A 27,824-nucleotide genomic window follows, 5' to 3' on the forward strand; every position below is an offset into this window, starting at 1 on the left:
TTTTCTTCTACAGAGTCCATAGTCTCCACAGGGTTAACCTTGGGGATGTCCCAAAGCAGTTGTAATAGAGAGGGAACCCTCCTAGACTTAAAGGAGGATGTTGCAGCCAAAGGATGCATCCTGAGAGGCAAACGTATCAAAGGCATAGACCCTCGTTAATATGGAACTGGGACACCACATTGGGGAGGTAGCCCTGTTTTGTCTGTAGGACTGCCCTGTCATGATGAAAAATAAAAAAAGAGGGAATGGCATGAGAGTGCCCCAAAGTCGGAGACTCTGCGTGCTGAGGCGATTGCCAAGAGAAAGAGAGTCTTAGTGGTCAACCATGTAAGGTCAACAGAGTCCAAAGGTTCAAAAGGAGACTGTTTCAAGGCCTGAAGAACCAAGGCTAAATCCCAAGGAGCCACTGGAGGTACAAAGGGAAGCTGAATTCGGAGTACCACCTGGAAGGTATGTACATCTGGCAAAGGAGCAAGTCTTCTCTGCAACCACACAGACAAAGCTGAGACCTGAACCTTAAGAGAAGCAATGCAATGCAAAGACTGGCCTGCAGAGATGCCTAGAGTCTAGAAATCCGAGAACACCAGAGGATCATAGTGTCGATGGATGCACCACTGAAAGTACGAGTGCCATAAGTGGTAATTAATGCGTGCTGAGGCCAGTTCCCATGCACTGAGCATAGTCTGAATAACTGATCTGGAAAAACATTTATCCCTTAGGATGGATGACTCAAGAGCCACGCCGTCATAGACAGGCAGGCTAAGTGCGGGTGTGGACAGGGACCTTGTGACAATAGGTCTGGTTGAAGAGGAAGTGGAAATGGCACGTCTATGGAGAGACACTGGAGATCCATAAACCAATGGCATCTGGTCCATGCTGGAGCCACCTTCCTCTTTGAATTTGCATATCACTCAGGGAAGGAGATATACCAAAGGAAAGAGATACAGTATGCTAGACGAAAGGACCATGGGACTGTTAGTACGTCCACAAAGGATGCATCTGCATCCCTCATTCTGGACTCGTAAACGGGTACTTTGTGGTTGTGTCTGGAGGCCATGAGATCCACATTTGTCCACCAGAAGCTGAAAGACTTTGGGATATAGCGACCACTCTCCGGCATGCACATCCTGGCGACTGAGGAAGTCTGTTTCCCAGCTGAGGACACCTGGAATAAAGACTGCGGAGATGGCTGGAAGATGGTGTTCCACCCAGGCGAGAATCTGAGCCTCTTCTGCCATGGCGTAGGCACTGACAACTGAGATAAGCCACCGCCATGGGTTGTCTGACTGCACTTGAACAAGAGATTCCTGAAGCAGGTCCTAAGCGAGAGTGAGCACTTTGTAAACTGCCCAAAGTTCCAGGACATTGATAGGAAGGTCCCTTTCTGCTGGAGTCCAACAGCCCTGAAAGGAGTGACTGCCCGTGATAGCTCCCCACCCCCGGAAGCTGGCATCCGTGGTGAGAAGCACCCAGTTTTTAATACAGAATGTACGACCCTGGTCCAGGTGGGAGGTGTGTAACCACGAGAGGGATGTCTGAACAGTGGGGCAAGACCACTGTCTGGGATTTGATATGGTGGGGTAGACCGTTCCACATGGCGAGTATCAGGCGTTGGAGAGACCTGGAGTGGAATTGGGTGTATTCCACCATTTTGAAAGTGGATACCATGGAGCCCAGGGTCGGCATCGCTGAGTGAATAGAGATTCAGCGACTGTGGAGTAACTTGTGAATGCGCAAATGGAGTGCTGCGATCTTGTCTGGAGCAAGGAAGATGCATTGTACTCGAGCATCCAGCAGAGCTCCGAGATGTAGCATCCTCTTAGATGGAATGAGAGAGCACTTGTTCCAGTTGATCAACCAACCATGGGGTATATTTACTAATATTCGTGTTTTAGCCGTTTTTAAGGGTGTTTGATCTCGAATGGTATCGGGTGCATTTTACTGCATCTTTTTGAATCCTGATACGGTCATTTACTAAGCTGCCGAGTTTTCAACATTCGTATTTTCCGATGTCGATGTGATTCGTAATGTCAGTGTTTTACGGGAGTGATTAGTAAAACACTGCCTGACAAAACACAAGGAATCCCAGCCGGATCTGTGAGATCCGTGCAGGGCTTCATTGTGTGCACTGTGAGCAGGGCAGAATGGGTTAAAAAATGTAAAAAAAAATTGCGTGGGGACCCCCCTCCTAAGAATAACCAGCCTCGGGCTCTTTGAGCTGGTCCTGGTTGTAAAAATACAGGGAAAAAACTGACAGGGGTTCCCCCATATTTAAACAATCAGCACCGGGCTCTGCGCCTGGTCCTGGTGCCAAAAATACAGGGGACAAAAAAAAATGTAGGGGTCCCCCGTATTTTTTACACCAGCACTGGGCTCCACTAGTCAGAGAGATAATTCCACAGCCGGGGGACACTTTTATATTGGTCTCTGCGGCCCTGGCATTAAATCCCCAACTAGTCACCCCTGGCCGGGGTACCCTGCAGGAGTGGGGACCCCTTAAATCAAGGTGTCCTCCCCCTCCAGCCACCCAAGGACCAGGGGTGAAGCCCGAGGCTGTCCCCCCCATCCGTGGCATCTTATTGGCTCACAGATGTCACGTGTTTTGGATAGCCAATAAGATGCCGTTTTGAGAACCGAGTAAAACTGAGTAAAACCGAATCCGCTCATCACTAGTAAAAATAGAATATTGTTTTTTGTAGCAGAACTTCAAGTCCCAGCAAGCCTCCCCCGCAAGCTGATACTTGGAGAACCACAAGTACCAGCATGCGGGGGGAAAACGGGCACGTCATGGCACTCTCCTGATTGGCTGTGCGCTCCTGAACTGTCAGTCAGGCGGAGTGCAAAGGATATAATGTAGCGTAGCGCAGCTACATTATATCCAATGGTGGGAACTTTGCGGTCTGCGGTAGACCGCGAGGTTAAGTGGGGTCACTCGTGGCTGGCCCACTTAACCTCACGGTCTACCGCAGATCGCAAAGTTCCCACCATTGGATATAATGTAGCTGCGATACGCTACATTGTATCCACAGTGCGCCGCCTGACTGACAGTTCAGGAACGCACAGCCAATCAGGAGAGTGCCATGACGTGGCGCTCCCTGATTGGCTGAATAGACCCTCTTTGACAGGAGTCATGGGGGGTCCCGACATTCGGGGAAAAGGGTTCCATGTGTAAACATGGGACCCCTTTCAGTGCGTGGATCGTGTTTTTCGTTTTTTTATTTTAACAAGTCTCTGGATTATAACTTTTAAGAAGAGGACCGATCTACCCCGGATTATTTGTAAGTATAAAGACTTGAGACATGCATGTAACTGTCTATCTGGTACATCCCTGAGGGAGGACACAGTAGGTATAGGTAAAGTGGAACTTTTCACTAAGCGAGTTACATGAGAATCCACAATAGGGGGATTTTCTCCTTTAGTGCAATAAGTAGCAGGCAAAGGATAAAAGGAACTGAGCCTTTTTGGTATATGGAATTTCTTGCTAGGAGTTTTCCATGCCTCACCTGTAGTACTTTTGCTGTTTGCACAAGGGATCTTTTGCCCTGGCTGCTGGTTCTACATTTTCTAATTGAAGAGTGAATTTAACCGTCCTCACTAAAGCAGCCACTGTACATTTTGACTGAACCTTCTCCACCCCAGAAGGGGCATCCTCATCAGATAAGTCAGCATTATCTGCAGCAGCAGAAGATTTCTCCGAATCTGAGAGTGGTGTAGACTGTGATGATGGCACAGTACGCTTGGTTGCAGTAGGTGTAGGAATTGGTTCCTGGCCCTGTAATATATTATGAAATGCAGTAGACGAGGCTGCAAGACTCTGCACAGATTTAGAAAACATGTCCATCCAAGGTAGAGAGACAGTTGGGGCCGGTTTAGGCTGATAAATGGGTTGTAATTGTAGAGACAGAGACATAAGGAGACCACAGACAGAGCTGTGATGTGGTCAGTAATTTTTGCTAGCATGTGTGATAATGAAGCCCAAGGAGGCTCTCGTGCTGGCACTGGGGGAGGGGGGACTTACTCAGGGGTGAAAAACAAGAGGTGCATTGACCATCTTGCAATATAACTTGAGGTGATAACCTGGCTGAACAGGTTCTACAGGACACTAGAGTAGGAGCCACAGTCTGTTTAGTGGCCTTGCCTTTGTTAGACATAACTGCAAGGATGATACACACACAATGTGGCAATGTTCAGTGTGTAACTGAGTACAGTAAATTGAAATGCGGGCAACAGAAAACCCTGCACCCACCAGTATCTTAGGGTTACTTGAGAAAGAAAACAGAAAAAGGGAAAGTTATATACAAGTACAGTAAGAAGAAACAGGCAGCAGATCTAGCATAAGTCACATACAATGCAGAAATCACAACTGCAGTGGGCACTGAATTCCAATACACAGCTAAGGAAGCTGGTAGGAATTAGCGCTATGTATAACCTGCCTCCAAGGAGAGGTATATAGGGAGAATGGACCCAGCATTCCTGGAGACCTGCAGAGCTCTTGAAATGGCTGCCCAGCGTCTCTGTGAGGGAAAAGGGTGTAGGAGGAGCAGCTCAGGGCGGGGGGAAGGGCCGCTGGGGAAACGCTGACCTCCCCTGGCTGACATTAACCACTGGTTCCATAGTGACTTTTAGAATGTCCCTAGCATCAGGATTGTTTGCCCTGGTGGTCTAGTGTAGTCCAAACACTGGGTGTGGGTACACATTAGCATCTCCAGTCCGTCTCCCAGGGCTGGAGGAAGGACTGCACAGATAGCGGGAACCTGCCTTACCTGTCCCCCAGTGTCTGGTTGCAGTCCTGGATAGCCCTTGGTGGCTGGAGTCAAGGCTCCGGTGGGGGTGTCGGAGCAGCAGCAGCAGCAGCAGCGCTGGAGTCCAAGAGCTAACAAAAGTTAAAAAGTAAAACATTTTAGAAAAATAAAAGTTTGGGCTGCAGCCCCACTGTTATATAGTGACAAGCTCCTGCAGGCACCAAACAAAAACTGAAGAGCCTAAGCTGTGGGCGGGGTATGAGGGGAGAGGGTCCAGTGCATCCTGGGAGCTTGTAAAAGCTTAGCTGTTCGGTGTCTGTCCTGGTCTCCACAAGTTTACCCAAGGGTAACCCTGTGGTGACTATGGACCCTGATTGAGAAATGGACATTTTTTGCAAGCAAAACTGAAACTGCTGACAATCGAATGCTAGAGGCCATACAGCACAGCATGCCAAAGGTGATTTGATAGCAATTCAATTGTGATCGCATCGCTGAATAAATTATGCCCCCTGCCTCAGCAGCCTGGCCATTTTCAGTGTCCCAACGGCTGCAAGTGACGTCATGTGGCTGCCCCCCAAAAACCCGCCAATCAGCCCCAGTTTCAGGTGCCCCACCCCCGCAATGCCGCGTAGCCACCCCGCGAATGCCACTGCCTGTCAATCAGGCAGAGGCGTCCTCATCAAAGCGATCGCCTTGGCCAGCCTGCGTACGTGCAGAACGGGATCTGTGTGTGTGCATTTGGCAGAAAGTTGGCACAATGCCATCGCATCCATCAGCAATGCTTACTGAATAGGGCTCATAATCCACAGTTAATACCTGTATTTGTTCATTCATGAACATCTTTATATCTATAAGTATCCTCATGGTTTTGTACACTGGATGTGATTCTTGCTAATCATTTTCATGTTATTTTTTCAACGTGATCAGCGGATATTTAGCACACGACACATCTTTCTTCTTTGGTCCAGGCACTGCAGATTCCATTCCCCACTGCCAAGCAGTCACATAATCATTTCAATCTCATATCTAGAGGCAATACAAAACCTCACTTTCTACATATTCCCAATGGGGGGAATAAAAGCACAAATCAAGAATGTCAACTAGAATGTCATCTACAGCGATTGTCTTCAGAAACTAAAGAAATTGCACCTCACAACTTATATGACATTTTATGGTTTTATTATTTTAACTTTAATTATATAATTTTTTGCATCTTTCAGGTTCAATCAAAGGCAAAATACTGCTACAAAAATAGGAGTGAAGTGCATGCTCTGAACAGGGGGCATAAAGCATGAGGCAACAGGGGCACAAGGCAATTTAAGGAGAAAAACAGGCGACAGAATAAAGCAAGAATTCAGGCAATATGGAAGAAGGTGTAGAAGTCATAAGAGGACGTGATAAGATGGGGATGCACTGAATACGGATCTAATAAAAGGGATGCAGGAAAGGGGAGCGCATACCAGTGTGAGGCTTGCTGTGGAGGCTGTAGTAGGGATGACTTTAGGTAGAATATTCTACTGCAATGGAAAATGAAACTTGCAAATATACTGAACAGGATCATCACATTCCTTGAAAGCATACTCAGTAGGATAGAGTAGAGAAAGAAAGAGTACATGAAACAGTTGGGCATTGTAAGATAAAGGTAGAAAGGATAGTAATAAAACAATTAGTAAAGAGTTTTCAACAGTCATAGTCCATTGTGTTATTTTACTGGGATTGATGAATCTCCAATATTAAAGCTGGCGATACATTCAAAGATTTACGTTACCAATTTGGTCAGTTTACAGCAAAGGCTGTGACCTCAATCCGCGTGATAAAAATGTGATCTAATTACAGAAGCTAAAATAAAGCAGATGACCACATTGTTCTAGTGTGTGGTCATCAACATCTGCATTGGCTGCCCTCGACTACGGTATTTAGCCCTGCCCCGTCTGAACAACTGGATCTTTGTAATTTGCCCTTCCAGTTGTGTGGTCAATTTGAAGATGCAGTTGTTGGGAGAAAGTGCTAAACCATCAGAGTGTGACATGTGTCGCCAGCAAAAAAAGTGAGATGGGGAGAGCGTGACAGTAGTAGACACAGGGAGAGTATGAGAGACAAGAAAAAGGAAGAGAGAAAAGCCCTTTTTATGTAAACATTAGGGGTAGAGAGGTAGAGAAGGACGGACAGGTAGGAGAGACTTTGTGAGAGTGTAAAAAGGAACACTTTTCATCTCATGTCAGAAAATACGAGATGAGGAATGCGAGCGAAACATCAAGAAACAGCACAACAGCCACCACAAGAGGATCAGCATCCTGCAGAAGAGGAAGATTAATATCAGAGAGAGAAACAAGAACAGAAAATGTATCTAAAGAAGTTTGGAAAAACGGACTTTGGATATCAGATTGATATGGAAAACTTACCATTTGCATACAAGATTTTTTGGGGGGCTCATTTGTCCCCCCTGCATCCACAGGTTCTTCCATGCATTCTATGCTGGGTGAAGGCTCATTTAGTCCTATTTCAGGGGTGGATTCAATGGGTCCTTGCTCCTCTGAGTGGTCAAACATATGTGTGGGGGTTCCCAACTGAGAAGGACTATCTTCTTCCTGGATGGGGGGGCATGGAGTCCCTTCTCTCAGATGGCAGCATGAAAGACTTGGGGGTGTGTTTGGGTGGCTGGGAGGCAAGCTGTGTTCTGGGGTTTGGTCAGACAAAGGTGTCCCATCATTACAAATCTCAGTGGGACACTGCCTAAGCCATGGTATGTCACCCTCAGCAATGTGTTCCTCCTCATCCTGCACACACTGTGAACCTGCCGAAATATGATAAGAAATGTGGTTATGTGTGTAAAACAAAATCATATGTTTACCTTATCATTACAAGCACGCAATGAACATTCACACTGTACCTAAAACCAAGGGCTTTACATTTACATTTTGTAAAGTTACCCCTTACCAGTTGTGCCCATTTATTGTATAAATCCTCCAATCTACTGTATATGTGCCTCCACTAATGGTGTCACTTCTGTACCTCCCTGGCCTAAATGTTGAATAGCCTAGCCCAGTGGTTCTCAAACTGTGTGCCGTAGCACCCTGGGGTGCCTCAGGACACTTGCATGGGTGCCCTGGGTTGGTGGTCCAGGACCAATTTAAATAATTTATGATCAATGTGATTGATAACCACCAGCACTGGTTTCGCCTATCATAAAATGTGTGGACAAAGATGACATATAAACAGTTTGCTTAATTTAATATTTTTGCCGTAAAAAAAAATTCTGCTACTCTAGGGCGCCGTGATTCAAAAAAGTTTGGGAACCACTGGCCTAGCCATTCAATAGACCAGGATGAGGTTTCCAGCACTTGTACTATGCAACAGCTATTGTAATAATATTGGATAAACTTATAGCCTTGCCCGATCTATGACTCTCACACAGACACATTCAGCACTACACTGAAAATCACAAGCCATTAGGACACTGCTTGTACTATAGCTAAGTCTAAGACTACTCTTCTGGACCTCTGCATATGTAGAACTCACCCTTTCCGAGCCTGTCGCAGCCACTTCTCCAAAACTAATATCCTGGAAAAGTTTGAAAAGATAAACTTCCATAGCTCAGTGAGGCTTGCACTCCTAAGCTGGGTATGCACTAGACAATATTTTGGACAATTTGTAATTTTGAGCCGAATTGGAACGTCAAATCTTCCACATCGTCTAGTGTGTACGCTCTATTGTGCACTCCTGTGCGTCATTCTTTGCATCTTCAAATCTAACTGCAGTGCAGGCAGATTAGACAATATCGTTTGTGGCGCCATGCAGTGTAATGAAGGACGGAATGAGATATTGTTCCGTTGTTCATTACAATCGACTAGTGTGTACTGGCAATCTTGCATTGTCAGGGATGAAGGGAAAATCGCCCGACCATTTGCAAGATTGCCTGCCATTAACTGTTAAGGGTTGGGAAGTTACATATTTGTATAACAGTATATTCCATTGTTTTGTGTAATACTTTGCAACTTTGTAAACAGAGGATAAAGGGACCCAATATTTTCATAGAATCCTACAGGTAAAGAACATGTGGATTAAGTAGAAAGTGACACTGACATGGGGTCACACACACACCGATGGTCTCACACACACTGACAGGGGGTCACCCACACAACAGGGGTCTCACACACTGACAGGGGGTGACATACACACCGGGGGTCTCACACACATGTCAAGGGTCTCACACACGGGGTCACACACACTGACATGGGATCACACACACACCAGAGGTCTCACACACACTGACATGGGGTCACACACACTGACATGGAGTCCCACACACCGGGGGTCTCACGTACATTGACATGAGGTCAAACACACTAACAGGGTGTCCACATACTAACAGGGTTCACACACTGACATTACGTCACACACACACACACTGGAGGTATCAGACACACTGACAGGGGGTCGCACACACACCGAAGGTCTCACACACACTGACATGGGGTCACACATACACTGGAGGTCACACACACACAGACAGGGGGTTTCATACACACCAAGGGTCCTACATACACTGACATGGGGTCACACATACACTGGAGGTCTCACACACACTGACAGGGTCTCACACACATACTGGAGGTCTTACACACAATGACAGGGTGTCACACACACTGACATGAGGTCACACAAACACCGTGGGTCTCACACGCTGACTTCAGGTCACACACACACACACACACACACACACACTGAGGGTCTCACACACACTGACAGGGGTCTCACACACACTCACACATGACAAGTGATATCATACACACGCTGCAGTAGAACATCAGTATTTTTGGGGAAGCGGAAGAGGAGGACAGTGCTGCAGAGGGGTTCCAAAGCAAGTCCCTACAAATTTTTATTAAAATAACAATTTAAGGAAAAATTAGACTTGCTCTAGGACTGCAAGAAAAAAGTTACAGTGATTTCTCTAGAAAGCACTGCGGCTCATTTTCTCTTCTTCAACTGAATAGGGAAAACCATGAATATGCCCCCTAATTTGCAAGTTTCATTTGTAAACTGGTAACTTGCTTCAATGTTCTTGAAAACAATAACAGTAACAAGTGGCAGGGGCGTAAGTTCATACCAGGCGCCCGGAGGCGAAATAGTCGGTGGTGCCCCCACCACCGACACCCCAGCAGCAACCAAGCCCCGACGCCTCCTCACTTGTTTGGTAAAGAAATGAGAGAAAATAGGCCTATGTCACACATGGTGGTATACGCGCTAAGGAGATGCTGCTTCCTTAGATAGGAGGTATGTACAGTTCCTTCAAAACCAAACCAGAAAAAGAGAATGGGATACTCTGGGGTAGATGTATTAACCTGGAAAAGGCATAAGGAAGTGATAAACCAGTGATATGTGCAAGGGGATAAACGCACCAGCCAATCAGCTCCAATATGTAAATGAACAGTTAGGATCTGATTGGCTGGTGCCTTTATCACCTTGCAGTTATCAACGGTTTATCACTTCCTTATGCCTTCTCCAGGTTAATACATCTGCCCCTTTGTCTCAAATTAGAGGACAAGTCTATAGGTTAACAGTAATGACAATTTTAATGTATAAAAACATAAGCAACATACGTGATAATTGAGTTACAAAGTAAAGCAACCGTCAATTATGTTAAAATAATATGCGCTACAGTATTCTGGTGTATGTGTACACTGGTGTGTTACGTCTTGTTGTAGAACTAAAGTGCAGTAATTGAGCAGTTATAAAGCTGGGGGTAACTGACTGTATATACACCACAAAGTTCCAGTTTGAATGCTGGCAAGTGCACATTGCCCAGACCTTCCCTTGGTTTTCCCATGCGCTCTGCCTCCAGATACGTGCAGCAGCTGCAGGGGCCTACTACAGGACAAAGACACTGCTGCCGGCTAAGGGCTATCAGAGTTCCAGTCTGAACTGGAGCCAGCAATGCACAAGCCGAGCTTCGGTATGCCCATACACTGTACCCCCTGCTGTATGGACTGAATATGGAAAGCTGCAGTACCGCTGGCTGTAAGCTGCTATGGGCTGTACCAGACCACCAGAAGCAAGTCAGGTCACGCTGTCGCTGTGCAGCACTGCTTATATAAATGACTGGCATAGGCTGGAGTGCACCAGAAGCAATGGAGGAGGTCAGGGTGACCCCTTCAGAACCGTTGCCCGGAAGCAACTGACCCCATTGTCTCCAGTACTTCCACCACTGACAAGTGGTAAAGACCAAGGGGTATATGCAATTGCGGTCGAATTCCCGAAATTGTCGAAAAACTGGACTTTTTCGCCAAAAAAAAAAAATCGACAATGCAATTCAGTACTTTCCATCAAAAAAACGGACTTTCAAAATTCGACTTTTTGAAATTCGACATTTGTCAAATTCGACTTTTCTGCAATGGTACAAATGCGGCAATTCGACAAAAGTATATTCAATTGAAGTTTGGAAATTCGACAACAGTGCTTTTAGACAGTAAATTCGTCATTTTCAATCCGCCACACTTTGGTGGGTGAATCTAATAAAAAAAATTTAAAACATGTTTTTTTTGGTGTTTTTTTTATTGGTAATAGCATATCTATTTATATTAGAAGGGATTGGGTACTTGGTTTGTCTTTTTGGGAGGCACAAGTATTATTTATATATTTTTAAAAATATTATTTATTTTTAAATGGAATGGTCAAATCCCGGAAAAAAATGGCGTGGGGTCCCCCCTCCAAAGCATAACCAGCCTCGGGCTCTTCGAGCCGGTCCTGGTTCTAAAAATCCGGGGGGGAAATGGACAGGGGATCCCCCGTATTTTTAAAACCAGCACCGGGCTCTGCGCCTGGTGCTGGTGCAAAAAATACGGGGGACAAAAAGAGTAGGGGTCCCCCGTATTTTTTACACCAGCATCGGGCTCCACTAGCTGGACAGATAATGCCACAGCCGGGACTCACTTTTATACAGCGCCCTGCGGCCGTGGCATTAAATATCCAACTAGTCACCCCTGGCCGGGGTACCCTGGGGGAGTGGGGACCCCTTCAATCAAGGGGTCGTCGTCCCCCAGCCACCCAAGGGCCAGGGGTGAAGCCCGAGGCTGTCCCCCCAATCCAAGGGCTGCGGATGGGAGGCTGATAGCCTTGAGAAAATGTAAAGAATATTGTTTTTTCCTGTAGTACTACAAATCCCAGCAAGCCTCCCCCGCAAGCTGGTACTTGGAGAACCACAAGTACCAGCATGCGGGAGAAAAACGGTCCCGCTGGTACCTGTAGTACTACTGGGAAAAAAATACCCAAATAAAAACAGGAGACACACACCTTGAGAGTAAAACTTTATTGCGCACCTGCCGACACACACATACTTACCTATGTTGACCCGCCGACTGCCACGTCTCCAGATCCGACGATCCGGGGTACCTGTGAATCAAATTATACTCACCTCAATCCAGTGTCCAGATATAAATCCATGTACTTGGCAAAAAACAAACCGCATTTACCCGGACCACGCACTGAAAGGGGTCCCATGTTTTCACATGAGACCCCTTTCCCCGAATGCCGGGACCCCACGTGACTGCTGTCACCGAGGTCCCTTCTGCCAATCAGCGAGTGCAACGTCCTGGCACTCTGCTGATTGGCTGCACGTCTGAGCTGTCAGACAGTGCCTCGCAAAGCCTCTCCATTATACTCAATGGTGGGAACTTTGCGTCAGCGGTGAGGTCACCCGCGGTCAGCGGCTGACCGCGGGTAACCCCACCGCTACCCGCAAAGTTCCCACCATTGAAAGTAATGGAGAGGTCACACGCGCATACAGCCAATCAGGTGAGTGCAACGAAGTTGCGCTTCCTGATTGGCAGAAGGGACCTCGGTGACAGCAGTCACGTGGTGTCCCGGCATTCGGGGAAAGGGGTCTCATGTGAAAACATGGGACTCCTTTCAGTGCGTGGTCCGGGTAAATGCGGTTTTTTTTTTTTGCCAAGTACGTGGATTTATATCTGGACACTGGATTGAGGTGAGTATAATTTGATTCACAGGTACCCCGGATCGTCGGATCTGGAGACGTGGCAGTCGGCGGGTCAACATAGGTAAGTATGTGTGTGTCGGCAAAGCGAAGAGACTCCACAGTAACAGTCTGCGATTGCTACGCTTGTAACAATAAAATTGCATAAATGTTCAGCCTTGCTGGTGTGACGGCTATTGCAGATGGAAGAGGTAGGCAATCTGTGACTCCCCCGGTGTTGGGTCTTGTAGTTATACAACAGATGGACAGTTACAGGTCACCTAAGACTTGTACACATCATTTATCAAGATGTTATTCTTGTCAATGTAACTATGGTAAAAAGTGTTCCTGGTGACGCTAACATCTCTAAACACAATTTATACAAACATGACATTGAAATGTTTCTAAACATATTAATGTGGCGGATATACTGTATAACATAAGTCATACTGGGATTTAAAGGGCCTACCTGTCAATCACTCTGACCATGGTAATAATGTGGAAGCATCAGTTTCCACATGATAGCCACTAATTTAATTAACAAGGCTGTTTATTAAGCCTGTACTGTAATAGATATCGCATATATCTCCTGCATTCATGAAAGTATTGGAGCACACCGCATGCCCCATACAATGTATATGTACCAACTGGAAGAAGGTCTAGAGTGTAAAGTTGTATCTATTTGGATCCCGCCTTCTGCCCTCACAGTGCATAGAAACTTCCCAAGGTTATGCAGGTGCCGTAACACCGCCGGGACAGAAACTGACAATATTAACTTTTGCCGCTACCATTAAAGATAACTGTTTTAAGTCATAGCCAGTACAGCAGCTTACCACAGCATCTGTCCCTGGTATGGGCCCATAACAAATAGCCCTGAAAACAGTTCTGAAAATTGCTACGAACAGCAGCAATAAGAGATGGTAGGATTCGGGTCATTTATCACTTTTTTGATACGTAGGGGTCTATGGCCCTCATTCCGAGTTGTTCGCTCGCTAGCTGCTTTTAGCAGCATTGCACACGCTAGGCCGCCGCCCTCTGGGAGTGTATCTTAGCTTAGCAGAATAGCGAACGAAAGATTAGCAGAACTGCTACTAAATAATTCTTTGCAGTTTCTGAGTAGCTCCAGACCTACTCACAGATTGCAATCAGCTCAGTCAGTTTAGTTCCTGGTTTGACATCACAAACACGCCCTGCGTTCGGCCAGCCACTCCCCCGTTTCTCCAGACACTCCCGCGTTTTTCCCTGACACGCCTGCGTTTTTTAGCACACTCCCGGGTAATGCTCAGTTACCTCCCAGAAACGCCCCTTTCATGTCAATCATTCACCGATCAGCAGTGCGACTGAAAAGCGCCGCAGGATCCACAGCAAAACTGCTAAGTTTTTAGTTAAATAACTAAGCGCATGCGCCCTGCGTGCCTTGCACATGCACAATTAGCAACAAATCGCAGCATAGTGAAAATCGGCAACGAGCGAACAACTCGGAATGACCCCCTATGTCATTAATGGCCTAATTCATGTATGGAAGCAGCGGTGCAATTCTCAGTAATTACAATTCAAATGCAGCAGGAAATATCTGTAGGAGATAGACACCTTCTGCATGCATTTGCTGAGGATGCAGCACTCCAATCTCTAAGCTTACTCAGGCTGGCCGTAGTATCCAGACACATGGGTCCAATCAGGGCCGTCTTTTTGTATGGGCTCAATGGGCTCTTGCCCAAGGGCCCCAGGAGTATAAGGGCCCTAGGCTGATAGCTGAGGGTCCCCTCTTTCCAGGGGTACCAGATTTTAAAAAATCGGCCCTGGGAAACCGGAGATATCCGACTTGAAACCAGTGGTCCCCATCCAAGTCTGTTAATTGCTCTTCCCAGCCAGACATCTCGGGTTCTGTCTGACTTAGAGTTTTTCTGAGGGTATAATCCAAAATCTGTGACTCTCCCCTTTCAGTGAACACTGGCAGCTTGTCTCTACTATGCCCAGAACCAGAGATATCAGCCTTCCAGCAGCTGTTCCCTGCTCTAGCTCCACACGATTGGTATGCAGTTTTATATATTCAACGGTGGATTGTTCTGGCACCTGAACTCGGATCCCTAAGTCCCCAGAACCATCTGAAAGGTGGGACTCTCTAGTTTTTTTTTATCCCATTTAAAGCTAAGAAATATATTTTCAGGAACTTGAGATATCTGCAGTCAAGCAAGCTGCCCTCCCACCGAAAACTTATAAATATTAAGCCCACTCCACTATCCACCCCTTCCCTACGTATTAAACACCCCCTACCACCCTGGAAGTCATGTACCAGGGCCCCTTCATTCAGCCCAATGCCCCCTTCTACAGTTTAGCCCAATCTGTGCAGTAAAGGAGAAATTAGCAGAAATTACTGCTCCAGGTCCTACATGCTGAGCAGAAGATAGAGCACCCCCTACCTCCCATGGGACATCAAAGCTGCCGCTGATAGCATCCCCCACCCCTACCTCTGAAGGATGGGTAGGGGGCCCAGTGCATTGCTGTGCCCAGGGGCCTACACTACTGTTAAGGCGGCCCTGGGTCCAATAACCGCAGACCCTGAACCCGTTACACTTACAAAATGGAGGCAACACGCCGTCATTCTGAAGAATGGTTCTGGATGCCGCTCTCAAACGCTGCAGCAAGTTGCAGATGACGGGGCTGCGAGCAATATTGCAAGATCCGTTCTGCACCTGCGCAGCTCCACAACCAACGGATGTGTTGTAAACCATCAGGTTTATATAATTTTTGTCTTAATTTACATCTTTAATTTAATGGATAATGTTATTTTCTCTGACGTCCTAAGTGGATGCTGGGGACTCCGTCAGGACCATGGGGATTAGCGGCTCCGCAGGAGACAGGGCACAAAAGTAAAAGCTTTAGGACTAGGTGGTGTGCACTGGCTCCTCCCCCTATGACCCTCCTCCAAGCCTCAGTTAGGTTTTTGTGCCCGGCCGAGAAGGGTGCAATCTAGGTAGCTCTCCTGAGCTGCTTAGAATAAAAGTATAGACTTAGGTTTTTTTTATTTTCAGTGAGTCCTGCTGGCAACAGGCTCACTGCATCGAGGGACTAAGGGGAGAAGAAGCGAACTCACCTGCGTGCAGAGTGGATTGGGCTTCTTGGCTACTGGACATTAGCTCCAGAGGGACGATCACAGGCCCAGCCATGGATGGGTCCCGGAGCCGCGCCGCCGGCCCCCTTACAGAGCCAGAAGAGTGAAGAGGTCCAGAAATCGGCGGCAGAAGGCATCTTGTCTTCAAGAAAGGTAGCGCACAGCACTGCAGCTGTGCGCTATTGCTCTCAGCACACTTCACACTCCGGTCACTGAGGGTGCAGGGCGCTGGGGGGGGGGCGCCCTGAGATGCAATGAAAACACTATTTATGGTAAAAAATACATCACATATAGCTCCTGGGCTATATGGATGTATTTAACCCCTGCCATTTTACCTCATAAAAAGTGGGAGAAAGGCCGCCGTGAAGGGGGCGGAGCCTATCTCCTCAGCACACAAGCGCCATTTTCCCTCACAGCTCCGCTGGAAGGACGTCTCCCTGACTCTCCCCTGCAGTCCTGCACTACAGAAACAGGGTAAAAAAGAGAGGGGGGGGGGCACTAATTTGGTATATAAAAACACAAACGTATTTTCCAGTAGGGCCACACGTTGCATGATCACGGCAATGAAGGAGGCTTTGCATATTTCTGATACTACAAGTACCACAAAAAAGGGTATTATGTGGGGTGTGAAAAAACTACCCGTAGTTTTTCCTGAATCAGAAGAATTAAATGAAGTGTGTGATGATGCGTGGGTCTCCCCCGATAAAAAATTGCTGATATCTAAGAAATTATTGGCATTATACCCTTTCCCGCCAGAAGTTAGGGCGCGTTGGGAAACACCCCCTAGGGTGGATAAGGCACTCACATGCTTATCAAAACAAGTGGCGTTACCGTCTCCTGATACGGCCGCCCTCAAGGAGCCAGTTGATAGGAAGCTGGAAAATGTCCTAAAAAGTATATACACACATACTGGTGTTATACTGCGACCAGCGATCTCCTCAGCCTGGATGTGCAGCGCTGGGGTGGCGTGGTCGGAGTCCCTGACTGAAAATATTGATACCCTTGACAGGGACAGTATTTTATTGACTATAGAGCGTTTAAAAGATGCGTTTCTATATATGCGTGATGCACAGAGGGATATTTGCACCCTGGCATCAAGAGTAAGTGCGATGTCCATTTCTGCCAGAAGATGTTTATGGACACGACAGTGGTCAGGTGATGCGGATTCCAAACGGCACATGGAAGTATTGCCGTATAAAGGGGAGGAGTTATTTGGGGTCGGTCTTTCGGACCTGGTGGCCACGGCAACAGCTGGAAAATCCACCTTTTTACCCCAACTCACCTCTCAGCAGAAAAAGACACCGTCTTTTCAGCCTCAGTCCTTTCGTCCCCATAAGGGCAAGCGGGCAAAAGGCCAGTCATATCTGCCCCGGGGTAGAGGAAAGGGAAAAAGACTGCAGCAGACAGCCTCTTCCCAAGAACAGAAGCCCTCCACCGCTTCTGCCAAGTCCTCAGCATGACGCTGGGGCCTTACAAGCGGACTCAGGTGCGGTGGGGGGTCGTCTCAAGAGTTTCAGCGCGCAGTGGGCTCACTCGCAAGTGGACCCCTGGATCCTACAGGTAGTATCCCAGGGGTACAGATTGGAATTCGAGACGTCTCCCCCTCGCAGGTTCCTGAAGTCTGCTTTAGCAACGTCTCCCTCCGACAAGGAGGCAGTATTGGAAGCAATTCACAAGCTGTATTCCCAGCAGGTGATAATCAAAGTACCCCTCCTACAACAGGGAAAGGGGTATTATTCCACACTATTTGTGGTACCGAAGCCAGACGGCTCGGTGAGACCTATTCTAAATCTGAAATCTTTGAACACTTACATACAAAGGTTCAAATTCAAGATGGAGTCACTCAGAGCAGTGATAGCGAACCTGGAAGAAGGGGACTATATGGTGTCCCTGGACATCAAGGATGCTTACCTTCATGTCCCAATTTGCCCTTCTCACCAAGGGTACCTCAGGTTCGTAGTACAGAACTGTCATTATCAGTTTCAGACGCTGCCGTTTGGATTGTCCACGGCACCCCGGGTCTTTACCAAGGTAATGGCCGAAATGATGATTCTTCTTCGAAGAAAAGGCGTCTTAATTATCCCTTACTTGGACGATCTCCTGATAAGGGCAAAGTCCAGGGAACAGTTGGAGGTCGGAGTAGCACTATCTCGGGTACTGCTACAACAGCACGGGTGGATTCTAAATATTCCAAAATCGCAGCTGATCCCGACGACACGTCTGCTGTTCCTAGGGATGATTCTGGACACAGTCCAGACAAAGGTGTTTCTCCCGGAGGAGAAAGCCAGGGAGTTATCCGAGCTAGTCAGGAACCTCCTAAAACCAGGAAAAGTGTCAGTGCATCATTGCACAAGGGTCCTGGGAAAAATGGTGGCTTCTTACGAAGCGATTCCATTCGGCAGATTTCACGCAAGAACTTTTCAGTGGGATCTGCTGGACAAATGGTCCGGATCGCATCTTCAGATGCATCAGCGGATAACCCTGTCTCCGAGGACAAGGGTGTCTCTTCTGTGGTGGCTGCAGAGTGCTCATCTACTAGAGGGCCGCAGATTCGGCATTCAGGATTGGATCCTGGTGACCACGGATGCCAGCCTGAGAGGCTGGGGAGCAGTCACACAGGGAAGAAATTTCCAGGGAACGTGGTCAAGTCTAGAGACTTCTCTCCACATAAATATACTGGAGCTAAGGGCAATTTACAATGCTCTATGCCTAGCAAGACCTCTGCTTCAAGGTCAGCCGGTGCTGATCCAGTCGGACAACATCACGTCAGTCGCCCACGTAAACAGACAGGGCGGCACAAGAAGCAGGAGGGCAATGGCAGAAGCTGCAAGGATTCTTCGCTGGGCGGAAAATCATGTGATAGCACTGTCAGCAGTGTTCATTCCGGGAGTGGACAACTGGGAAGCAGACTTCCTCAGCAGGCACGACCTCCACCCGGGAGAGTGGGGACTTCACACGGAAGTCTTCCACATGATTGTGAACCATTGGGAAAAACCAAAGGTGGACATGATGGCGTCCCGCCTCAACAAAAAACTGGACAGGTATTGCGCCAGGTCAAGGGACCCTCAGGCAATAGCTGTGGACGCTCTGGTAACACCGTGGGTGTACCAGTCAGTGTATGTGTTCCCTCCTCTTCCTCTCATACCCAAGGTACTGAGAATTATAAGACGGAGAGGAGTATGAACTATACTCGTGGCTCCGGATTGGCCAAGGAGGACTTGGTATCCGGAACTTCAAGAGATGCTCACAGAGGACCCATGGCCTCTGCCGTTAAGAAGGGACTTGCTTCAGCAAGGACCCTGTCTGTTCCAAGACTTACCGCGGCTGCGTTTGACGGCATGGCGGTTGAACGCCGGATCCTAAGGGAAAAAGGCATTCCGGAAGAGGTCATACCTACCCTGGTCAAAGCCAGGAAGGAGGTGACCGCACAACATTATCACCGCATTTGGCGAAAATATGTTGCGTGGTGTGAGGCCAGGAAGGCCCCCACGGAGGAATTTCAACTCGGTCGATTCCTGCATTTCCTGCAAACAGGAGTGTCTATGGGCCTCAAATTGGGGTCCATTAAGGTTCAAATTTCGGCCCTGTCGATTTTCTTCCAAAAAGAATTGGCTTCAGTTCCTGAAGTCCAGACATTCGTCAAGGGAGTACTGCATATACAACCCCCTTTTGTGCCTCCAGTGGCACCGTGGGATCTCAACGTAGTTCTGGGATTCCTCAAATCACATTGGTTTGAACCGCTCAAATCTGTGGATTTGAAATATCTCACATGGAAAGTGACCATGCTGTTGGCCCTGGCCTCGGCCAGGCGAGTGTCAGAATTGGCGGCTTTGTCTCACAAAAGCCCATATCTGATTTTCCATTCGGACAGGGCAGAACTGCGGACTCGTCCCCAGTTTCTCCCTAAGGTGGTGTCAGCGTTTCACCTGAACCAACCTATTGTGGTGCCTGCGGCTACTAGGGACTTGGAGGACTCCAAGTTGCTAGACGTTGTCAGGGCCCTAAAAATATATATTTCCAGGACGGCTGGAGTCAGGAAAACTGACTCGCTGTTTATCCTGTATGCACCCAACAAGCTGGGTGCTCCTGCTTCTAAGCAGACGATTGCTCGTTGGATTTGTAGTACAATTCAGCTTGCACATTCTGTGGCAGGCCTGCCACAGCCAAAATCTGTAAATGCCCATTCCACAAGGAAGGTGGGCTCATCTTGGGCGGCTGCCCGAGGGGTCTCGGCTTTACAACTTTGCCGAGCTGCTACTTGGTCAGGGGCAAACACGTTTGCAAAATTCTACAAATTTGATACCCTGGCTGAGGAGGACCTGGAGTTCTCTCATTCGGTGCTGCAGAGTCATCCGCACTCTCCCGCCCGTTTGGGAGCTTTGGTATAATCCCCATGGTCCTGACGGAGTCCCCAGCATCCACTTAGGACGTCAGAGAAAATAAGAATTTACTTACCGATAATTCTATTTCTCGTAGTCTGTAGTGGATGCTGGGCGCCCATCCCAAGTGCGGATTGTCTGCAATACTTGTACATAGTTATTGTTACAAAAACAGACCCTCCAACATGATCCGCCCCACTAGGTACAAAATGCTCTGTTTCTGGACTTCCCTCTTAATTTATGATTTCCATCACCTGTGTTGAACTAGTTAAATGATAAGAAAGCTGTTTCTTCACAGGTGATGGCAATAATAAATTAAGAGGGAAGTCCAGAAACAGAGCATTTTGTACCTAGTGGGGCGGGTCATGTTGGAGGGTATGCAAAAATCGGGTTATTATTGTTGTGAGCCATCTTTTCAGAGGCTCCTCTGTTATCATGCTGTTAACTGGGTTCAGATCACAAGTTGTACAGTGTGATTGGTGTGGCTGGTATGAGTCTTACCCGGGATTCAAAATCTTTCCTTATTGTGTACGCTCGTCCGGGCACAGTATCCTAACTGAGGCTTGGAGGAGGGTCATAGGGGGAGGAGCCAGTGCACACCACCTAGTCCTAAAGCTTTTACTTTTGTGCCCTGTCTCCTGCGGAGCCGCTAATCCCCATGGTCCTGACGGAGTCCCCAGCATCCACTACGGACTACGAGAAATAGAATTATCGGTAAGTAAATTCTTATTTTAAATTGAGTGCAACTGATCTTTACACAAAGTGAATATACTGTATATTGGCTAAAGGGCTGTCTGTATTGTTTCCTTTTCTCTCCAAGAATTCCACAAATGTACTAGGCATGTATGATCTGGATTGGCCACTGTCACAGACTGCTACATACAGCACATGTTTACTATGATCTTATACTAAACTTAAATAACTACAGTATATGATCTACATATACTCACTTGATGCCTCCAGCAGTTCCTCCAGGTCATGGGAAAGGATCCGTGCAGCACGTGAGGCCTCCAGTGCCTGTGAAGCAGCGACAGAAGCTGAATCCGCTTGGAGACGAGCATCGGCCGCACTGGCAGACAGAGAGAGAAAGAGACATCTCATTTCACTGCTTGTCTGTAAGAGGGAATAAGACGCAGACGCATTTATCAAGTACATTCTATAAAGTGAGCGATAGATGCTGATTGGTTGGTATGAGCAACTTCTCCACTCTTTTCACTGCTTGTTACATCAACCAGAGAAATACACAATACAGTGCTGGTGAAATCACACAAAGTGTTACTAACTCAGAAAGGGTAACAGGTGTGGATCCAAGTAAAATACATGTTTGGTGGCACATCAGCATGGGCAGTGCTCTATCAGATACTAAACATCCTTCAATGTGAAACAGGTTTTACACCTTCACATGATTAATGTATTGGCCGGTACATGCCTTCAGGGGTGCTGACAGCTGTGCCGGGGCCAGGTACTCGGATGGGGTGTTTGGCTAATGCAGGGTGGTGTGGCCAGCCCCCCTCCTCAGGAAGTATTCAAAAATTGTTTCTGTTCGGCCGTGAAATGGACGTGCGCACCGCTCAGAGGGGTGCCGGGTGAGGACCAATGGGCTGCAGGGACGGCGGCTGGGTGGGTATATGGTGCGATTGCTCACCCCCCACACACATCATGCAGGGAGGGAAAGGACACTGCTTCTGCAGCTGCCTCTCTTCCCTGGGTAACACACAGCAGCGTGTATACTGGGCTGGGGAGAGAGGCTGTTGCAGCAGCAGTCAGTCCTCTCTCTCCCCGCCCCAAGTGCCGCTGTCTACAACAGGGAAGGGGGAAGGCAGCGGGACCCAGGACCCTCCAAAAGGCAACGGCCAAGCGCCAGGGTTAAAAAGCACCATAGGAAGCCAGCAAGCTAAAGTATCAGGGGCATATTAAGAGTGGAGGGGGCCTGTGTGCAGTCTTTGTCCGGGCCCCCTCCTCTCTAGCCGGCAGTGCTGAGCATTACTAGACTCTGGCACTGTGCCAAGTAAGTATTAAAGAAATTAGTGCAGGGTGTGCAGTGTGGGTTCCCCTGGACGGTTTACATACTGTTTACCGGTGGGTGGGATGCTGGCTATCAAGATCCCGACAGTGGCATCCCGCCCACCAGAATGCCGGCAGCGGTGCGAGCGCTTAGAGTCGGTGGTTTGCTGCGCTCGTCACAGGTTCTATTCTCACTCTATGAGTGTCATGGACACCAACGAGTGGGAATAGCCCCTGTGTGCCAGGATTCCGGGTGTCGGCTGTAAGGATTCCAGCGTCGGTATCCTGACCGTCGGGATCCCGACAACCGGCAAATTGATTGCATCCCCCCTGGATCAAGGGGCCTGTGTGCACCACACACCCTGCACCCATTATAGATACGCCACTATAAAGTAATGTGTCTAGAGGAATGTACAGCTGAAAGCTACATTCCTATAAATGTGTGAAATAATGAACCTTATCATTGATGCCTGATAGGATATTACAGCCATTAGTCCTTTACTTGTCTTTTCAGTACATGGCCCACTGTCATAGCCAAGTGCAAATGTGATATAACTGTACATAGACTCAGTAATTGTACAAATGTGTAAAGGATCTATTCCCATACGTCCAGTGTCCATAAATTCCAATGTGATCCCCTTTCCTAGTAGGGGAAAGCTAGAACGCTGATTCGGAGAATGCAAACCTGATGCTTTGTGTACTGCTCTGTTGTTAGAAGATCGGTGAATGTGCAGGAACTGTATTGCGTATGTATCATTCTTCTACTGTGAGATCTCTTGCAGTTCCCCAATGCCACAGCCTGATTGATAGGTTGCAGGCGTTTGGAGCGGGCCGGGGCCGGAGATGGCCAGCGTTCCCAAAAACGGGGACAAGTGGCCCCATTTCCTGGCCTCATATATAGATCTGTGACAGGCAATCTGAGTAGCCTAAGGCCAGTGCCGCAACTAGGCATTTTAGCGCTGTGTGCAAGAAACGACATCGCCCCCCCCCTACGGCGCGCGGAAAATATATATGGGCGTGGCTTCATGGGGAAGGGGCGTGGCCACAAAATAATAGCAATTCATACTACGGTGCACAGTAGTCTACATTATTCAAATTACGCTGCACAGTAGCGCCACTACACCAGGTAGAGCCCCTTGTATACATTACAGCAGACAGCGTCCCCCTTTTTACACATTACAGCAGACAGTCTCCCTTTTAACATATTGCGGCAGCCAGTCCCCCTTTTTACACATTGCGGCAGACAGCATCCCCTTTTTTAACATTACAGCAGACAGCGTCCCCTTTTTTAACATTACGGCAGACAGCGTCCCCTTTTTACACATTACAGCAGACAGCGTCCCCGTTTTTACACATTACGGCAGACGGTGTCCCCCTTTATACACATTGCGGCAGCCAGTCCCCCTTTTTACACATTACGGCAGCCAGTCCCCCTTTTTACACATTGCGGCAGCCAGTCCCCCTTTTTACACATTGCGGCAGCCAGTCCCCATTTTTACACATTGCGGCAGCCAGTCCCCCTTTTTACACATTGCGGCAGCCAGGCCCCCTTTTTACACATTGCGGCAGCCAGTCCCCATTTTTACACATTGCGGCAGCCAGTCCCCCTTTTTACACATTGCGGCAGCCAGGCCCCCTTTTTACACATTGCGGCAGCCAGGCCCCCTTTTTACACATTGCGGCAGCCAGTCCCCCTTTTTACACATTGCGGCAGCCAGGCCCCCTTTTTACACATTGCGGCAGCCAGGCCCCCTTTTTACACATTGCGGCAGCCAGTCCCCCTTTTTACACATTGCGGCAGCCAGGCCCCCTTTTTACACATTATGGCAGACGGTGTCCCCCTGAGAGAGAGAGAGAGAGAGAGAGAGAGAGAGAGAAAGAGAGAGATACTTACCATCTCCCCGCTGACAGGCTCCTCGTGCAGCTCCCTCGGTGCAGGCAGGTGAGAAGGAGGAGGAGGGAGGGGGACTGGAGCCGCAGCAGCGCTATTTCATTGGTAGTAAGCGCCGCTGCAGCATCCCCCTCTCCTTCCGTATTGGCTGCCCTGCGCTGCTGTGGATGCTGGGATGGAGGAACCGCATCCCAGCATCCACAGCAGCGCCGGGCAGCCAATACGGAAGGAGAGGGGGATGCTGCAGCGGCGCTTACTACCAATGAAATAGCGCTGCTGCGGCTCCAGTCCCCCTCCCTCCTCCTCCTTCTCACCTGCCCGGCGCTGTAGCTCTCCTCCACAGTGCGGCGGCGGCGCACGGCGCAGACTTCAGAGGCATGTAATGAGTCAATTTGACTCATTACATGCCGCTGGCCGTGCGCCCTCAGGGCAACTGCGCTGTGTGCCAAGCCCACTTGGCACACACGTAGTTACGGCCCTGCCTAAGGCTCACTCAGAAGGCCAATGTTTTGTAGAGTGATCCTGTGCTGCATTTTATGATGGGCATGCACACTACAATTATCTGACCGAGCTGCCCCAAATCAGCAGATTGGCCAGTTGCAGCGTGCAGTCGATCAATCAATCCGGTAATTTCGATTGGGTGGATATGCCGGATCATCCAGCTTGTCCCCACTGATTCAATATTTTGAAAGTGTCATGTCAGCTGCATCGGGCAAAGTGTCAAGTCCCTGCTACGGCCATCGGACAGACATTTACTCTGTTACTTTACACGGGAAGAAACAGGGAAATGTCTCCTCCCCAGGGGCAGAGCGCCAATATCATGTGACATACAGTGTGGGAGATCTCACAGTGTATGTCCGGGATATCGGCAGTGGCAGTTACAATGCCTCTCGGTCTGACAGGCATTTTCAGTACCTGCCTGTGTATGCCCAGCATTAGGATACAGCAGTGGATCACAGAAGCTGGCAGGAGGCGTCCATCTCTGAATCAGGCCCTATATGCATACTGGTAAACATATTGTGTGAGTCCACTGTACCTGGCACACATGAAAAAATTCACTAATAAGCATTTACATAATAAGACTATTGTTTTCAGACACAGGGAAAATAATTGATTACTGCAGCAGCAGCAGCAGCAGCCGCTTTTCCCCAGGGTTCTGCCTCTACTAGTGTTCTACAGAACCGGCAAATGGTTTGCCGATAGAAGGTGTGATCATGTGGACAAATCACATTTGGCAGTTTTGTCCAGGGATGTATGATGAGCGGAGGAGCTCTTGGATGTGGCAGAAGTACATTGATAAGCTTTTGTGTGCAGGTAATGCACTTTCACATTTTTGTGTTCATACTGTCCACCACCAGCACATGGTGGGATCCGGTCTCTAGGTCGACAGTAACTAGGTTGACACTATCTAGGTCGACCACTATTGGTCGACAGTAACTAGGTCGACAGGGTTTCTATGTCGACAGGGTCTCTAGGTCGACATGTTCTAGGTCGACAGGTCAAAAGGTCGACATGAGTTTTTCACGGTTTTTTTCTTTTTTTTTTAACCTGTTCATACTTAACGATTCACATGGACTACGATTGAAATGTTAATCTGTGCCGAGCAAAACGGTAGCGGAGTGAGACACCTTGCCCGAAGCATGGTGAGCGAACATGGTGAACTAATTGGGGTTCCCGGTAACTCTACGAAGAAAATTACACCAAAAAGAACATTAAAAAATCATGTCGACTTTTTGACCTGTCAACCTAGACCATGTCGACCTAAAGACCCTGTCGACGTAGTTACTGTCAACCAATAGTGGTCGACCAAGACACTGTCGACCTAGTTACTATCTACCTTCCATACCACACCCCACATGGTAATGAAGTCAATTCACAAATCTGTTACATTACAGCTCATATGGGTATGGCTGTCTAAGTCGACATGAAAAAGTTCGACAGTATCTAGGTCAACTCCAAAAGGTCAACACGCACAAGGTCGACACTCGAAAAAAAGGCGACATGACAAAAAGATAGACACGGAAAAGGTCAGCACAGGAAAAGTTCGACATGAGCTTTTTTTGGTGTTGCTAACTCTGTAAAGTGATCGGGAACCCCAATTAGTGCACGGCATCCCCTCACATGGCTCGCTTCACTCTCCATGCTTTGGGCAAGGTTACTATTCCCAATCATAGTCCACGTGGATTGTAAAGTATGAAAAAAACTTTTTTTCAAATTAAAAACTTGTAAAAAAGTCATGTCGACCTCTTCCTATGTCGACCATTGACATGCTGACCTTTTGACCATGTCACTCTAAAGTTTGTTGACCATTAGTGGTCGACCTATTGACTGTCCACCTTATCCATGTCAACCTAGCATCCGGATATCGCTCATACATACCAACAATTATGAATATAGAGGTCATTAGAAAGAAAAAAATGTCCACTAGACATTGCAAAAACAGATTAGCATCTACCATGTACCTCAATTTACACAAGTATACCTAGATTTCTCTGGAGGCATGTCTAATTTCAGAGTTTGAGGCTTTTTGTCCTATACGGTGTATCATACTTGCCTACTCTCCCGGAATGGCCGGGAGGCTCCCGAAAATCGGGTGACCCTCCCCGGCCCCACGGAAGAGCAGACAAGTCTCCCGGTTTCTCATTTCCCCCCTGCCCGGCCGCCCACTTTGAGAGTAAAGTGGGCGGTCCGGACAGTAGATGACGCAATTCTTGTTGAATTGTAAAATGCCGATTATTGCGGCATTGCAGAGTGGGGGGCATGATTTAGATGTTGTGACGTTTTATCCCGCCCTCGTTCCGCCTCTGCCCCTCCTCCGCCATGCCCCGTTCCGCCTCCTCCCCGCCCCCTCCTCTCATCATTGTCCAGCCCAGCCCCTCCACTGAGCCGTCCTGGCATCTCCCGGAGAGAGCTGCCAGAAAGTAGGCAAGTATGCGGTGTATACGGGTGGCTTTAGAAACTGAAATACAGAGTAGGCCCATCATTTAAGCTGATGCTGATGGATCCTGTTTTTCATGAAAAAAAAAAAAAGTAATTCAAACTGTAAAGTTTATTAAGTGAGAGGAGGTTGGACTCTGCAACATTTAAACTACTGCAAAGTACTCATCTTCACCAGGGCTGTCAAAAGATCATTTGGGTCCCGGTAATAAGTGGGGGCTTCAGTGGCAGATGCTCAATGCCAAGAAGCAACAGCGTGCACCAATGGGGGCATGGCCTTGCCATCTAGGGAGGCCCTGTTACGGCTCCACTGTACTCTGAAGCCGTGTACACACGGAGTAATGTGGCTTTAGCCTGCCGATAAAGTCAGAGTTAGGCTGCCTGCACAGTCTATTTTAGCTTGCGTGGGACCGTGCATCGGCATCACAAGGACTATACACACGGTGCAATATGCACTAACTTTCCTTACAATTTTTACTATATAGTCAAAATCGTAAGGAAAGTTAAGTGCATATCGCACCGTGTGTACACACCTTTACTCTTGTGCTCCTGCTTGTCACATACATCATTTCACACGTGTAGTTTGCAGAGGCCTCTGTTGAAAGTGGAGAGCACACATGTGTTTTTGCAGTACACTGGGAACACCAACCAGGGACACCATGGCAAAACCAAAGCAGTGAGCATCATGTTTGCTTCAGAAGTAACCTCCAAAATGTTCCTTACTATAGGCCTAATTCAGACTTGGGTGGTCATTCTGAGTTGATCGCACGCTGACGATTTTCGCAGCGCA

General features: G+C 48.1%; 1 protein-coding gene across 4 annotated transcripts in view; it reads right to left on the reverse strand.

Annotated features, from left to right (window-relative positions):
* Positions 1–5,899: 5,899 nt before the first annotated feature.
* Positions 5,900–27,824, reverse strand: part of JPH4 (junctophilin 4) — a 57,337-nt gene continuing 35,412 nt past the window's right edge. For 2 of the 4 annotated variants that reach the window (XM_063913580.1, XM_063913581.1), the window contains exons 4-6: positions 21,153–21,271; positions 7,145–7,536; positions 5,900–7,036 (exon numbers count right to left, since the gene is read on the reverse strand). In XM_063913580.1, the coding sequence (XP_063769650.1) occupies positions 6,956–7,036; positions 7,145–7,536; positions 21,153–21,271 (592 nt within the window). In that variant the 3' untranslated portion in view covers positions 5,900–6,955. Of the gene's footprint in view, positions 7,037–7,144; positions 7,537–21,152; positions 21,272–27,824 lie in introns of those variants that run through there. The other 2 variants (XM_063913582.1, XM_063913583.1) reach the window with 2 other exon arrangements.

This window comes from Pseudophryne corroboree, chromosome 1 (assembly GCF_028390025.1).
Source record: "Pseudophryne corroboree isolate aPseCor3 chromosome 1, aPseCor3.hap2, whole genome shotgun sequence".
Classification (NCBI taxonomy): domain Eukaryota; kingdom Metazoa; phylum Chordata; class Amphibia; order Anura; family Myobatrachidae; genus Pseudophryne; species Pseudophryne corroboree.